The following is a 16,228-nucleotide window of genomic DNA, read 5'->3' on the forward strand; positions in this document are numbered from 1 at the left end:
TTGGGGCTTGGAGCTGAGGGTTGTCGCAGACCCAAACCCCCACCTATAAGGAAGACTTGACACTCCAGCTGTCGGAACAACCAGGGTCTGATTCAGCTTAGAAGGCCACCTCACTCACTAGGATATTTCCCAGTGTAGCCAGGAATAATAATGGCTCCAGGTACCAGTGGGGAGACCCTGGCATTATGATCTGAAAACTGACAAGTCACACGGGCTCCAAAGCTGCAGGGTCAGAACCGTGTCAGTGAATGTCCACCAAGCATGCTTTCCAGGTGTTGATTCCAGCCAGTGACCCATGAGGCCAGCTCTCTCCAGTGTTTAACTGCGAACCCCAAAACTTCTTGGAAGGAGGAATGGCTATGCAGGCAGCACCCAGAGAGCCTGAGATCTCAAAAGACAAGTGGGTTTCAGGACTGACACCCTTATTGAGGGGTAGTGTAGTTTTCCAACCACCGGAGGTGAAGGGCCAAAGATTTCTTTCTCATTTTCGAGAAATGAGACAGAGACTTGGTTGTTTTTCAAGACCCACTGAAAAACAATTACTGAAAAAAAATGAAAATATATTTAGAAGTCCACGGAGCAGCGAAATTGTGCTATCATTTCCTAATGGCTAGAAGTCAAACACTTAGTGTCAAACACTCCCGCAAGCGACACTTGCCTCCCAGCAGGCTCATGGTAGCACTGGAGTGTGGATTAGTTTTTGGAGTCACACCTGACAGGTAAAGGGAAATGGATGGGGCAGGTGGGTCATCCAGTGTTTGCCCTAAACCTTAAACCATGTGCTGGTGCATAGAGGAGGCCAAAGTGTCTCTGTGGAACCTCAGAAAGTAAATGTTTGGGTTTTTATGGGCCACCTGGTCTCTATAGAAACCACTCAGTCCTGTCTTTGGGTTATAAAAGCAGCTGGAGGTTATTTGTAAATGAAGATGGTGGCTGCATGCCAATAAAACTTTATTCCTAAAACCAGTTGGCTAACTTTTGCTGTGGGCAGTAGGGGACTGTCTTTGCCTCTTTCCCTGTTGCTTTGTTAAAATACTCTTGAGGAAAACAGCTTAAGAGAGAAAGATCTTATTCTGGTTCACAGACCAAGAGCAAAGTTCATCATAGGGAGGCAGTCAAGGGGACAGGAGCCTGAAGCAACTGTCACATCGAGTGCACGGTCAGAAGCAGAGAGTGAGAAATGCGTGCAGTCCAGGATCCCAGCCAGGGAATGGTGCCGCCCACAGTGGGCATGTGTATAGGTTCATCTTCCAGGTGCTGCTCATTGGTCAAGTTGACAAAGAACAAGGGATCTTGGCTGGTTTGTGGGAAGGGGTGCTGTACGACTCATCTCCAATTCTGCTTTCCACTTTTTCTTGCCAGTGGAACCTGCTCTTTATTAACATCAGCTAAATGTGACTCTCCAAGGGTAACTGAGTGCCCACACACTCAGGCACAACTTCCCCTGCCCTCTCTGCCTTGGGTGTGCTGACCTTGGATCTGTACATTAGTATCCTTCACCACTCACTCTGGAAAATGTGAGGTAGTTTTTCTTTTGGTCATTTTTTCCCCCTGCTCCATTGTGTCTGGAGCCTGGCTGTGTAATCAGATTTTGATACTACGTGACAGCTATGGTCATTCTATTTTCATTCCTTTTCCTTCCTGGTCTTCAGGTTGGGAACTTTATGCCGCTGTGTTCAGGTTTTATATATTCTCCCCCAACCCCCACCCTGATCTGTTGATCAGCCCCAACTTCAAGGAAGGGGGATATGCTTGGGCACATGGTGTCTTCATATGGTTTTAATCAGTAAGGGAGGGCGAGGTGAGGAAGCAGAACCAGTGTATGTCTTGCCACCAGCCTCTCTATTCCCCCCCCCCCGGGGGGCTGGGGACCGAACCCAGGGCCTTGCACTTCCTAGGTAAGCGCTCTACCACTGAGCCAAATCCCCAACCCCTGCCTCTCTATTTCTACCCTTCCTATGCATGGAAAAGAAATTTCAGGTTTGTCCCCTCCTTTGCCCCCCCCCCCTCCCCTTCCATCACTCGAATCCCTCTGCCTCATGGCTGCTCACTACCTTTTCAGACAAATGTCAGCACTAAAGCCTAGGACTCCTGGTCTCACACATGAGGTCCATAGCATCCCACACCCTGTGTGCTCCCCACCCACCACTGTGCTCCTTCTTATCATCATAGCCTCTGGGCAGTTGCTCCTCTGTCCAAGGCCAACCTGAATAGTCCATAACCCACTTTGGTCCCCCTCAGTATTCAGGTCCGGATGTTAGCACCAACAGTTGGGGCTGGGAAGGTAGAGCTCGGGTACAAAGAGTGCATCTGCCTACCCGTCTGCCTTTGCAAAGTTTCCGAGGCAGACCCCCATCCCAGGAGCCTGAGAGGCAGAAAACCTCTCTCCTATTTTCCTCCCTTCCTTTTGTTCCTCCCAAAGTGAAACTCTCCAGCGTGCTTGGCAGTGATGCTAATGGGAGAGCGCCATCAGCATACATTACCGTTTTATTAGTCTGTTTCTCCATTTTGATTCTGAAAATATCCTGATTTAGTCTAATTGCAATTTCACTGTGTTCTACCGGCAGGGACGGTTCGTCCTGGGGGTTGGGTAGAGAGGGAGACGTGACCCGGTAGGATTTTTTTTTTTCTTCCTGCCCATATGTCTTTGAAGCTGGACCATTAGCTCTAAAACATGCATTTCGTCTCTTCACAGTGACTCAACCTGCTTCTGGGACAAATAAGCGCCCAGGGTGTGTGTCTTGCAGAAGGCAAAGAGACACCCTAATCCTTGGTATTTTTGTGTTATCCAAAGCGGGAGCGGCCGCTGCGGCCATCTTATTCCTAAATAATTTAACTATATTCAAAGATAATCTGATGTTATTGTAGGAAAGTGTATTTCTAATAAATTCCACTTGATCTGGGTGAATCAATTCAGGCGGTACATAATTGAGTCTGTTAGCAAGGACTTTAGCAAGAATTTTGCAATCAGCGTTAATTAAGAAGATGGGACAATAATTTGTGCATAATTCCGGATCTTTTCCTGGCTTGTGAATCAAAGTAATAAGAGCAATGCTCTGGCTGGTGGTGGGGTAGTGTCATTAGGCTCTGATTTATAAGTACTTAGAAAGGTTTAATTTCATTTTGCTGCGAGCAGGGTCTCCCAGCCCCCACAGTCTCTGGCCGGGTGAGCAGCCGAGTGGTGGGGAACATCTCTTTTCCTTCCCTGCCACAGGTCACCTCCTGCTTCTAGTTTCTGCCCTTATCCTCTAAATGAGCCTCTCGTGCATTTGTCTGTTCTTCTGTCTGTCTTTCCTTCCTGAAGTCTTTTGCTGAAATGTTCAGAACTAGGGACTTTGAACTAGTAGATATGTATGTATGTATGTATGTATGTATGTATGTATGTATGTACATGCATGTAGGGGTGCTGGTAGAATATGTAGACCTCGGGTACTGGCTCGAAGGAGAAAGTGCCTTCACGGACCTTCTTGTACAATGCCTTTAGGAAGGCAGGCAGCATAAGCCTTGGCCAGAGGCAACGGAAATCAATGCTCTACTCAATGCATACACGTGTATGCGTGTTTTGCCTTCATGCGTGTCTATGCACCACAAGTGCTGCTGCTCGAGGAGGTGGTGAGCCTCCACGGTAGGTGCTGGGAATGGAACCCAGGTGGTTTTGCAGCAACAACAGCGCTCTTGACCACTGAGCCAGCTCTCCAGCCCCACACTCTACCCCTACCTGACTGCTGATTAATGAGTGGACACAGTGAGCTTTCATGTCCTGCCTAGGTCAGCCCCAGGGTGAACTCCAAGGCGCCATGAGGTGCTGAGGAGAGTATTGGATACACAGAGGCAGGGAGACTTCACTTAACGTAGCCTAACACCTTCGAACCTCATCTGAGCCATTTTCTTCCTTGGGATGGGAGACAGCACCTCTTGGGGAGTGCGTTGAGGATGGGTGGCTCAGTGTGGCGTCTGGCACACTCTGCTGAGATCCTTGCTCTTCTTGGCCTTGTCGCCCAGCTTTGCCCAGCTTTGGCTCATTCTGTGCACACAAATGTGTGACCTGATTTCCCATCAGCCATTCAGACAGTAAGTACCACTCTCCAGTGACCCAAAACGAGTCACCAGAGCTTTCTGCTGAAGGCAGGGGATGGTCTGCACAGACCCGTGGGAAGAACTACTCAGGGAGGCAGGCTGACTGGAAATGCCTGATGGTAATCTCCATCGGCACAAGTCCCTCTCAGAACCCTAGTCAGCCCAGTCGGCAGACAGCCTCAGGGTCAACACACACTGGCCTAATTTATTTTTTCAATGAGGAAATTAAACTTCAGAGGGACAGACTGACGTGTTCAAGGCTCCATGGAGAGTGGCAAAGTGAGAGTCCCAGTTGCATCACCGTTAGACCTTTGCCCTTCCCACAATGCCACTGGTCTGAGATGCCACCTTCCTCTCTCTCACCCTGGGCACCATGTCTCTTTTGTAGCAGGAACCACATGTGTTCTCTGAATTTAAATAACCCATGTGGCATCCCTCTCCACATGTAAGGAAGTATGACTGACATGGCGGCCAGTTGGATCTGGCGAAGTGACATGGTGCCCTCAGCAACCTGCCTTGGGTGAGGAGTCCCATTCACAATTGGTCCCCAGTTTCACACGTGTACACATGCATGTCTGTTGCATGTTTGTGTGCACGCATTCCCACCTATAGATGCTACTGGGGAGATCTCTTAATAGCAGCCCAATTAGTCTTTCTTCAGCTTTCCCCGGGTTGCTTAAATACCATTGCCCTAAACACAACACAGTACATCCGTTGCTCTGTTTCCATCAGGAATTCAAGTGGCATCTTGACTTGTATATGATGTGCCCTCAGCTGAATCACAGAATGCTGATACCCTTAATAATAGCAATTAGTAATCAGTTGTTTCTTAAGTAGCATGATTATGGCGGTTACTAAATTGTACGGTTGATGCATCTGAGGGGTTAGACGGGTCTTGACACCCTCCTCCCAGCTACCCTTCCCTCTCTCTGTGTTCCATTCAGTGTGGGAAAGAAGCTGGGATGAATCACGCAGTTGTCATGGACAATCCGACAGTAGGAGCCTGGCTTTGGTTTGAAACAGAGCGAAACATTTCTCTATTGCAAAGCACGGTTAATAGGACCTGGTGCAATGTCAACAGAGGAGCTTGGCTGGTCCATGCCAGCATTGTACCCTACGTCTGAGCTTCTCCTTAAGGTTGAGGCCCTGTGCAAGGCACTGGGTGGAATGAGTGAGGCCAGAGAGGGGTATATGAGTTTAGAACATCTGGTGGCATTGGGAAGAAAATTAAAGCTCAGGGAGACAGCCCAGGGAGTAGAGTGCTTGCCGCACACTCATGAGGATCTGAGTTCAGATCCGGAACATCCATGTAAAAAGCCAGGCACAGTGGATGGCACATGCCTAATCTCAGAACCTTAAGGCCAGGCTTCTGTGAGCAATACTAATTAAACTCATTAGGACAGACAGTTACGTACACATAATGCAGGTGCACACAAGCATGCGAGCACGCATGAACTCGTATGAGCACACACACACACACACACACACACACACACACACACACACACACATTCACACTCCAGAGACAACCCGATTGGGAAGAATAATGGGGTCAGCAAGAGTGTGAAGCAGTCAGGAGACGGTAGTGGGTGTGACTAGGACCCAAATACATTATATATACACGTATACAATGCAATAGTGAAACCCAGTATTATATATAATAAGTGTATGATCATAAAAGGCTTAGAAAAAGAAACAGATTATATAAAAGACAAACAAAAGCTTGCTAAAAATCATAGCTGGCTTCCTCCTGTCTCTGGCTTCTGCTCACTATGAGAGCTCTCTGTCCTGTGGTCCACCATGATACTGCAGACCATGTCTGCATCCATGTTGTGCACCTCCAATCAAGGGGAACAACTCAGTGCCCAGTCCAACATTTTGCACTGTAAGGCTCTCAAACTGTAAGCTCAAAGACTTCCTTTCTCTGTAATTATCCAGCACCAAATATTTTGTTACAACAGAAAACAGATGAAGACAGCCATGTTTTTCAGTAGCTAAGGGGGATGAAGGGTGAATGTGTTTGTGGAGGAGGAGGTGGGGTGGCCACTTGGGTGAATAGTGTGGGTTTTCAAAGGGGTGACCTCCTGAGTGGGGTCTGGAAGGAGGTGCGTGGTAAAGATGAATACGGGAGGTTAAGTCCTTACTTGGACATTCCTGTTGGGATGGGGAAGCTGAGTGAGAGTTGTTCTACATAACACACACTCACACACACTAACACACACACTCACACACATGCACACGCACACACTCAGGCACATATACTCACACACATGCACACACTCACACACATGCACACACTCACACGCATGCACACACTCACACGCATGCACACACACTCACACGCATGCACACACTCACACACATGCACACACACACACCAGGCACACACACACACACATGCACACACCACACACATGCACACACCACACACATGCACACACTCACACATGCACACACACACCCACACGCATGCATACACTCACACACATGCACACACACACACACACACATGCACACACTCACACACATGCACACACTCACACACATGCACACACACATGCACACACTCACACACATGCACACACTCAGGCATACACACTCACACATGCACACACACACACTCAGGCACACACACTCACACGCATGCACACACTCACACACACTCACGCACGCACACTCTTGTACTCGATGCTGGACTCCAATCCCTGATCCACATCTGGAAGATCCCCTTAGATCCAGCAATACAGGACAACTCAGATACCTCAGTGAGAGGGCCTCGCCCTGACCTAGGTTGGCTTGGGAATCACAGGGCTCCTGCTCGGAGGGCTGAGAGTTAGCTGGAAGATTCCATCCCCTTTCCAGCACCTTGCTGGGGACCTCATGTCCATTCTCATGGCAGAGCAGGTGTCTTCCTTTGGGAAGGACACCTCCTTAATGGAATCTGGAATAATGAGTGTTTCCCCTTCAGATGCCACCTCAGGAGGTGATGGCTCTGTCTTCTGCCACAGCCATGTTTCCTAGTTCCTCTGACCCCGGTCCATATCAAGGGGTACATGAGCACCCACTGGGCTTCTCCACAAAAAGCTGCTTCTGTCACACTCTCAGCGCGTCTTTCTGTATTTCTGTTTGTCTCTCTCTGAGTCTCTCTCTCTCCCCACCCCCCTCCTCTCTGGCGGAGAGACAGTCCACAGGTCAATGAGCATGTGGTGGTCAGGTCCCTCTTCAGCTCCCCCCCCCATCTTTTGATCTGTCATCTTTTGAACCATGCCCAGAGCTCTACCTGCTGAGGTTGCCCTCTGCATGGAGACCTCTTCTGTTCAGAATGATTTTGCCCGAGGATGATGACACTTGGTTATCTCTTTCCTAATGTGGTGGACATTCCCCACTCTAACCCTCCTCTAGCCTCAACCCTGTGTGTGCTCGGTCCTCCGCAATCCTGAATTCTGTGCAGTACCCGTGTGATCTCGAGTCTCTGCTCCCTGTGCAGTCTGCAGTCACGTATGCCACAGTGACGACTTTGCTGGAATCCCAAAGACCACGTGTGCATTTTAGTGCCTCCAAGTCTGGTTCCTTCTGGAAAGTTCCTGGAAGATCCAACCTCAGTTTCAGTGTTGAACGCTCCACATCTGAGGAGAGGAGCCTACAGCATTTCAGGCCACTACAGGGAAACTTTGGGAGGATGGTTTCAGAGTGGCCTGGAGAATGATGGGGCACGACCCATGACCTAAGGTAGTGAGTCCCAATGGATGACTAAAAAGTCAATGGTTTCAGAGGCCAAAGTCCATAAAAGGAAAAAGCATGCCAACTTCAACTTGACCCTACCAAGAGACTTTTGGATGCCAGTGTCTCTGAGAGCTGTTCAGGGAGCAGGTCCAAGTTCAGTCCCACAATGGAGCACCTCTGGGAAGTCTCAGGACCTACCTAAGGAAGGCCCACCCTCATGCCCTATGCAGCACCAGGAGACACTGGCCAGACAAACAAAGTACCTTTCTGGTCTCACACAGTGTGTGGTGGCAGTTGAGCCAGGCTGGACTCTGAGTGTCTCACCTGTCCCTTCACACTGTCACATATCCAGCAAGGAGAAGTCTGGGTATAAAATTCTCTAACAACAGACTTGTGGTAGGAGGACTGCAGCTTCTCTGACATACTTTCTCAGTCTCAAGAACTGTGCAGAGTAGCTGGACAGCTACCGGGGGCGGGGGAGGAGTGATGCTTTCAAAGGTATTGCAATATGCAAATCAATATGCAAATCATAACCATTTGGGATGTGCTATTGAGCAACGTGCAGAAGGGTCACTTCTGGTCCCAGCTGGTGGCAGGCTGTGAGGAGGGCAGAGGATTGTGGGTAACCCATGAGGAGGTGGGAGCTATGGCAGGAACTTGGCATGCATAGGAAGACTGTTCCAGAGTGCAACAGTGACCCAGCTCTTCTCTTTCCAGCACATTCTAAACTCTGCACTTCAAAGGCGACTGAATGGGAGGAGGTGAGGCAGTTCATGATGGTCTCAGGGCAGAGTGTGGAATGGGCCAGGAAGGCAAGTACACTATTTCTGATCTCATCACCACTTGTGACAACAGGGCCTCCTCCTTTCTGTTCTTTCCTGGATAGATGTACTGAAGGTCACAATACATGGCCTGTAAAGCCCAGATGCGAGGAATAAGAAGGTACCTCTGTAAAAGCTGCTCAAACACCACAGGGAGTGTCGGCCCAGCAAGGATGCTCCAGTCTCAGGCATTCGGATGGACCCCTCAGGGCTTCCCCCTCATTCCTTCAGAGTTATTCCCCTGGCAACCATGCCCCATACATGCTCCTCATGCTGGTGCATACATGTGCAGGTGTGTGCATGAATGTGTAATGTCATGTGTGCACATGGATATTCCTACATGGGAGAGGCTGACTAGAGGATAGAGCTCAGGCTCAGGACAAAGCTGAGCAGCTAGAAAACAGCTGACTGCAGTCAAAGGTCAACCACAGGTCAGGAACAACCTTGCAGCAGATGTGACCAAGAGACCATGTCTCTTATGTGACTATGACCAAAAGGGATTCAAGAGGATGGGAGGTGTTGCCCATGGATCCACACAGACATGTAACACAAGGGAGAAGTCTACAAGGAAAAACACAATCCTTTGTCTGAGGAGAAAAGAAAGTATAATTAAGGACTGGGGAGGTGGCTCAGTGGGTGAAGTGTTCACCGTGCGATCATGAGGTCCCAGGTTCAGTCCCCAGAATCCATGTTGAAATGCTGGGCGTGGCCGTGCATGCTTGTCATCCCATGACTGGGTTGGCTGAGATGGGTGGGTCCCTGGGCTCTCTGGACCATCAACCTAGGATACATGGTGAGCTCCAGGCCAGTGAGAGACCCTGTCTCAAAAAACAAAGTGTATGGAGCCTGAGGAAGAATACCTGAGGGTGATATCTGTCCTCCCCAGGCACTTGTACACATGCATGGTCACCCCCTGTGATGTTTGCATATGCTTGGTCCAGGGAGTGGCCATACTATTAGAAGGTGTGACCTTGTTGGAGTAGGTGTGTCACTGTGGGCCTGGGCTTTACCACCCTCATCTTAGCTCCCCGGAAGTGAGTATTCCACTAGCAGCCTTCAGACGAAGATGTAGAACTCTCAGCTCCTCCTGCACCATGCCTGCCTGGATGCTGCCATGTTCCTGCCTTGATGATAATGGACTGAACCGCCGAACCTGTAAGCCAGCCCCAATTAAATGTTGTCCTTGTAAGACTTGCCTTGGTCATGGTGTCTGTTCACAACAGTAAAACCCTAACTAACATTCCCCCTCCTGCCCCAATGACATACATCCCCTTAATCACACATGTACCCCCTGTTCTCATGTGCACCCATGTAAACACACATTCACAAACGCACACTCGCTCGCACACATGCGTCCTTGTTAAACTGGTAATTTCATTATGAATTTTCAAAACTGGCAATTTTCATGCTGATGGGGGGTATGTTAAAACATGTTTCCTTACTTTCTTTTGGACATTGGAAACACATCCAAAGAAAATTTCATGTACCAGTTACAGGACTCCAGAGACTTAGTAAAGGTGAGTCCTGTATAAGAATGAAACCATACAGATGGTATCAAAGACTTAGACCACAGCATTGTTTATGAGAACAGTAGCATTTGGCTTAAGGATTTTGTGGTTAATCTCCATATGTGAAGGGTTTAGAAAACCCAGGTAGTGACATAGATTTATTTTATTTTATTTTATTTTTTTTTTTGGTTCTTTTTTTTCGGAGCTGGGGACCGAACCCAGGGCCTTGCGCTTCCTAGGCAAGCGCTCTACCACGATTTATTTTATTTTTAATCATGCATGCACATGCTTAGTTAATAAATTAATAAAAATGTGTGCACGTGCATTTGCTTGTGACTGCAGAGGCCATAGAGGCAGTTGTGTGCTCTCTGACTTGGATGCTGGGAATCCAGCTTGGGTCCTCTGCAAGAGCAGTGTATGCTCTTAACCATAGAGCCGTCTCTCCAGCCCCTGCTGTCGATATTTTTGGATATGAAAAATGGCCACCAAATGACCCCTGTGATGTAGCAGTGTGCCTGTGAAATTTATACCTTCAAATAGAGGAAGAGAGATGGATGTGAGGACAGCCCGTCCTGGGGCAGAACAGAAACCCTCCTTTTCCCTCAATTATTTTGTGTGATGCTAACTTGATGCTGAGACAACACACACACACACACACACACACACACACACACACACACACATACACACACACACACACACGTCCCAAGCACGTGCGATACACGTGCGCGGGAGCATTGCCGAAGACGAAGTCACCTGTGCCCAACCCTAGGAACAGTACCGTGGTGCAACAGAGGGGACCTCTCAATTACGCCTGGTAACTAGAAGTCACAGAAATTGCCAGAGCAAAAGGTGCCAAGACCTGATACCAGAAAGTGTTTCTGCAGGGATGTCTGCCCAATAGCTGCCTATCTAGGACAAACAGACGTGTCCCTGGTGACTTATATATTTATTCTGCAGCTGTGGGGATGGAGCCGAGAGTCTTGGACATGCGAGGCAAGCACTCTACCACCCAGTGACAGCTGCAGCCTCCCCGTAGTTACTGATCTTTGCGGTGTCGTCTTTGGTAGTTTGTGGCTACTTGTGGTGATCTGAGTGAAAACAACCCCCATAGGCCCATAGGGAGTGGCACTATTAGGAGGCGTGGCCTTGTTGGAGTAGGTGTGGCTTTGTTGGAGTGGGTGTGGCTTTGTGGGAGTAGGCGTGGCCTTGTTGGAGGAGGTGTGTCGCCGGGGGTGGGTTTTGAGGCTTCAGATGCTCAAGCCAGGCCCAGGGTTTCTCTCTTCCTTCTGCCTGCCAAACCAGATGTAGAACTCTCAGTCACCTCTCCAGCACCACGTCCGCCTGCATGCCGCATGCTTCCTGCCCTGATAATGACGGACTAAACTTCTGAACTGTAAGCCAGTTCCAATGACATGTTGGCCTTGGTCTTGGTGTCTCTTCACAGCAGTAGAAACCCTGACTAAGACATATCTTTACAGCTCCCCCTTGCCACCCACCCTTGAACACACCCACCAAGTACTGTCTGTCATGGTGTCTACCCGGCAACACAGTTACGGTCTTGGAGAGTCTCTCTCCATTTGTTATTTGCTTTAACACATAGCTATATAAGAAATGGATATCAAGGATACATCACACCGTTTGAACCCTTGCCCCTGGCTCCAGGGCAGACCTCAGCATGCATTAGTAATCGGCCTGTGGCCCCCCGTGTGGTTACCTAGCAATGCGCCTGTGGGCAGCTTGGCTGAGGGCTCCTTCATCCAGTCGTCATTAGCGAGCTCTATCACGGCATCCACAGGCTCCACCTCAGTGCAGATCAGCTCCTGCACAGTGTCCCGGTCCCCAGTGGCCAGAGCAGACTTTAATCTCCTCACTAAGTCTGAGCTGAGGGGGTAATCTGGTGGCGGGTCCCAGCCGGACATTGTGGTGTCCCTGTGCAGGAGCGGGCCTTCTTCTCTTCCTCTAACGCATGCCCAAAGTTAGCCCTGTCCCCAGAGCAGGACGGATGGCTATAAATAGAATCAGGGCTGGGTTACTGTCAGCGGGGACGGCCTAAGCTGCTTTCACCTTGCCTTCAGGACTAAGGAGGTTTCTCCCAGGGGCCGCTGTGCAGGCTGCTGGAGAGATGGGCATTTGGCCATTCTGTGTGTGCTGGAGAAATAGCAAAGCTCTTTAGAGGGAAACTCTAGAGCTGACTTTGCTTATTTCAGAGGGTGGATCAATTTGCTGTGACCGGATACCTCACGGGAAGCAACTTAAGGGAGGGCTGGCTTTGGCTCCTAGTTGGAGGGGCCACAGTCCATCACAGCAGGGAAGCCATGGTGACAGGAGCATGAGGTAACTGGTCACATCACTTCCACAGCCATGTAGCATCAAGCAGACAGGACATGGGATAAGGCCAGCCCCTATGATTTCCTTTCTTCATTGAATTGCCTCAGTCTTCCAAAACAGCGCCATCCACTGGAGATCAAGTATTCAAACACGTGAGCCTTTGAGGGACATTTTACATTGAAACCACACCACTAAGTAGCTTGGGCTGAGCTCATCCTCCTGCCTCAGCCCCTGGATTGCAGGGATGACAGTCGTGTGCCTTAATGCCCAGCACAGAGGTATGTATTGTTGACTGTTTCCTTTCTCAAAACTGAGGCTACAGAAATCTACCTGTCCTGGTCTTGGGCCTTCAGCTGTATTGAGACAGGGCGTATGCTGATATTCTATATTATTTATTTACTGGTTGATTTATAGACATGTAGTCCAGAACGGCTTCAAACTCCCCATCCTCCTACCTCCTCTTTCCGGATGCTGGGATGACGGTCTTGTGCCTCCATATCTAGATGTCTGTGGGGCTGGGGACGGAACTAAGGTTCTCCTGCATGCTAGACAAGCGCTCTATCCACTGGGCTCCATCCCCAGGGCTGGCATCAGTGTGTAGAGTTCCTGCTCTCCCACGCAGATGGTTTGGAGTGGATACGGGGACTAGTGAACTGGGGGAAGGAATGTATAGAAGCAGTGGCATTGTGCAGGGCTGCTATCAAGCCCCAAATCAGAAGGGAGGTGAGGGCCCAGCACTTGTTAGGAAGATAATAGGATGACAATGTCTCAAAATACGGCCCTCGCCGATCTTAATTACCCAGCGATCTGCTGGGTGGTTAATCAGCGGCACACGCACTATGCTAATGACCCTGGCTAATTTTGTTATAATGTAATCCTTTATCAAGCCCGTGATGTATAAATTAGGAATTGAAATGTAAGTAACACAAATTATATTTAAGGCAACATGCATTTCTTTATTTCTGTGTGAAAATTCCTCATCTTTGCTTCTTTCTTTCATTGATGAACTTTCCCTTGTTCCCACCTCCCCAGGATATGAGAAAGGAAGTCAGTCACTCCAGCCACCCCCTGGACCCCAGTCCACTTACTTCTTAACCATGGGTTTGGCTTTCTCCTTCAGTGGCCGTCTTTGAAAGCTTCACACTATGTATGACTCTCGGGGCAGGTAGATCCCGGCTCCCTCTGACGGGGTGAAGCATCCCTGATCTTTTTAAACTTTTAAACCATTGCTGATGGGAACAAAAGCCCTGCATTTGTGGGGAATTCGCTTTTCTCCTCTTTGTATGCGTGCGGTGTATGTATACATTTGTGTGTGTGTGTGTGCATGTACATTGTGGGTGTGCATGCACAGGTGTGTGTGTGTGTGTGTGTGCATGTACATTGTGGGTGTGTGTGTGTGTGTGTGTGTGTGTGTGTGTGTGTGTGTGTGTGTGTTTCTGTATGTCTGTCGGTCATTCTGTCATTCTACCTGCCTGCCTGCCTGTCTGTCTGTCTCTCCCTCTGTGTGTGTGTGTGTGTGTGTGTGTGTGTGTGTGTGTGTGTGTGTGTATAAACCACAGGTCAACATCAGGTATTTTTTAATGGTTCCACCTTATTTACCGAAGCAGGTCTTTCACTGATCTTGGTCCCCACTGCTTTCTCTGACCTGGGTGACTAGCAAGCCCCATGTCTGTCACTCCAGTGCAGGGCTTAGCACCATGCCCAGCTTTTACATGGGTGCTAGAGAACTCAAGTCTTTGAGCTCATGTAGCTGGTACTACACTGACCAAGCTCTCTTCAGACCTTTGTCTGCCTATATTTATGATTAAATTTAGCCAGTTCTGGGATGTTGCAAGCTCTGTGTCTCCCTATATAGTCCAGTCTGGCTATAACTTGCCCTCTTCCTGCTTCGGCCTCCCCGGTGCTAGGGTTGCAGGCTCAAGGTAGGACTTTTGAGAAGCGGTTAGGATGATAAGCTATTAGACTGCAGGCCTCATGATTGAGTCTTGGTGGCTTTGTAGGCGAAAGAGAGGGTCAGACACATTGCTTACCATCTCTTACCACACATGGCCATGCCACTTTGGAACTATCTGAAGAAGGCTATCACTAGGTAAGAACCTTTGACCTTGTGCTTCCAGAACCTTGAGTTACGAGAACACTTTCTTCTTTATAAAGTCACCTGCTTCAGATATTTTATTAAGAAGAATCCAGTTGATCCTTCTAGTGGCTGATTGACTGGCCTCCCTAATGGAGAACTGGAGGAACCAGAGACTTCTCAATTTGGCTGAACATCTCTGTGGTTCTTTCTGGCTGAGTCTCTCTTACCTTGAAGGCTTCAACCAAGGCATTAGGGTAAACGGGTTCACTGCTCTATGGCAGGACTGGCTCGGCCATCGACTTAATGGGTGGTGGAGTGGTTTTCATGGCAGCTGTTTGTGTAACAGCTCAATTTCACTCAGTTTCTCTATGTCTTGATGGCTCTGACACCATCCAGGCATGTTAGGGATTTCTGGTGACTCTGAGGGGCTTGACTCTGAAGAGCTAAGCATTGTGCTGCCTCAGTGGAGACGGGGACAAGCGAACCTCTGGATTTTTACCAGCTCCATCCCCTACTTACCATTTCAGGACAGGGTAGTCTGGGATAGTCTTGAATTTATGGTGATCCCCCTGCCTCACCCTCCTGGTGTGGACCACCACACTTCACTGGCAAACCCCTTTGGAATTCCAACTGAGGCCAGGTTCCCTTGCTGTGCTAGGGATATAACAAACCTTATACTATGGGCTGATGACAGGTCTGGCGTGTGTCTCCAGTTTTTTCTAAAGTCGGGTGGGTTTCATTGTGCTTTCTCAGGAGCAGGGGCCTTTGTGCTCTCACTAGGCTCATGAGGAACCAGGCAGGAAGTCACTGACTGAAGTCACACTTCTTGTCCTACTTAGGGCGACCATTGCTATGATGAAACACCACGACCAAAAGCAACTTGGGGAGAAGAGGCTTTATGTGACTCACCTTTCTCCAGCTCCATCCATCACTGAAGGAAGTCAGGACAGGGACTCAAAGAGGGCAGGAACCTGGAGGCAGGAGCAGATGCAGAGGCCATGGAGGATGCTGACTGGCTTGGTTTGCTCAGCCTGCTTTCTTATAGAACTCAGGACCACCAGCCTAAGGGTGGCACCACCCACCGTGGGCTGTGCCCTCCCACACCAATTACTAATTAAGAAAATGCCCGATAGGATTTACTACTAGATCTTGCGAAGGAATTTTCTCAGTGCAGGTTACCTTCTCTCAGATGACTCTAGCTTGTGTCACCTTGACATAAAACTAGGCAGCACACTGCTGTTCTTCCTGAGGACCTTGGTTCATTTTCCAGCAGCCGTACAGTGACTCACGACAGCCTGTCTCTCCAGCTCCAGGGTTTTGCAACACAACCAAAGGAATGAAGCCTGGTAACAAGGTCTTGGGGGAGTATGAGAGAGGATCAGGAAAAAAGGCAAAGGGTCTTTTACCTCAGGTTCATTTTGGTCCCTGGATTATTCTTGGACTTGATTTCCTGCCTCCTGTGATACCCATTTACCTTCAATTTATAAGATGGTTTATTCTTGTTGGGTGTCAGATCATAGCTATAGAACCCAATCTGGCCTGTGTACCCTGAATCTGGGTATGGCCTCTGCCTCACTTTCATGCTTTCTTTCACAGATTGTACTGGCTGGTTTTGTGTGTCAACTTGACACAAGCTGGAGTTATCACAGAGAAAGGAGCCTCAGTTGTGGAGATGCCTCCATGAGACCCAG

The 16,228-nt window shown here is 49.0% G+C and overlaps 1 protein-coding gene across 2 annotated transcripts in view; it reads right to left on the reverse strand.

Moving 5' to 3' along the window:
* Asb18 (ankyrin repeat and SOCS box containing 18) overlaps positions 1 to 12,051 on the reverse strand; it is a 62,574-nt gene extending 50,523 nt beyond the window's left edge. For both annotated transcript variants that reach the window (XM_032899615.1, XM_032899613.1), the window contains exon 1: positions 11,847 to 12,051. In XM_032899615.1, coding sequence (XP_032755506.1) covers positions 11,847 to 12,051 — 205 coding nt within the window. The remainder of the gene's footprint in view (positions 1 to 11,846) is intronic.
* Between the last annotated feature and the right edge of the window lie 4,177 nt (positions 12,052 to 16,228).

This window comes from Rattus rattus, chromosome 4 (genome assembly GCF_011064425.1).
Source record: "Rattus rattus isolate New Zealand chromosome 4, Rrattus_CSIRO_v1, whole genome shotgun sequence".
Lineage (NCBI taxonomy): Eukaryota > Metazoa > Chordata > Mammalia > Rodentia > Muridae > Rattus > Rattus rattus.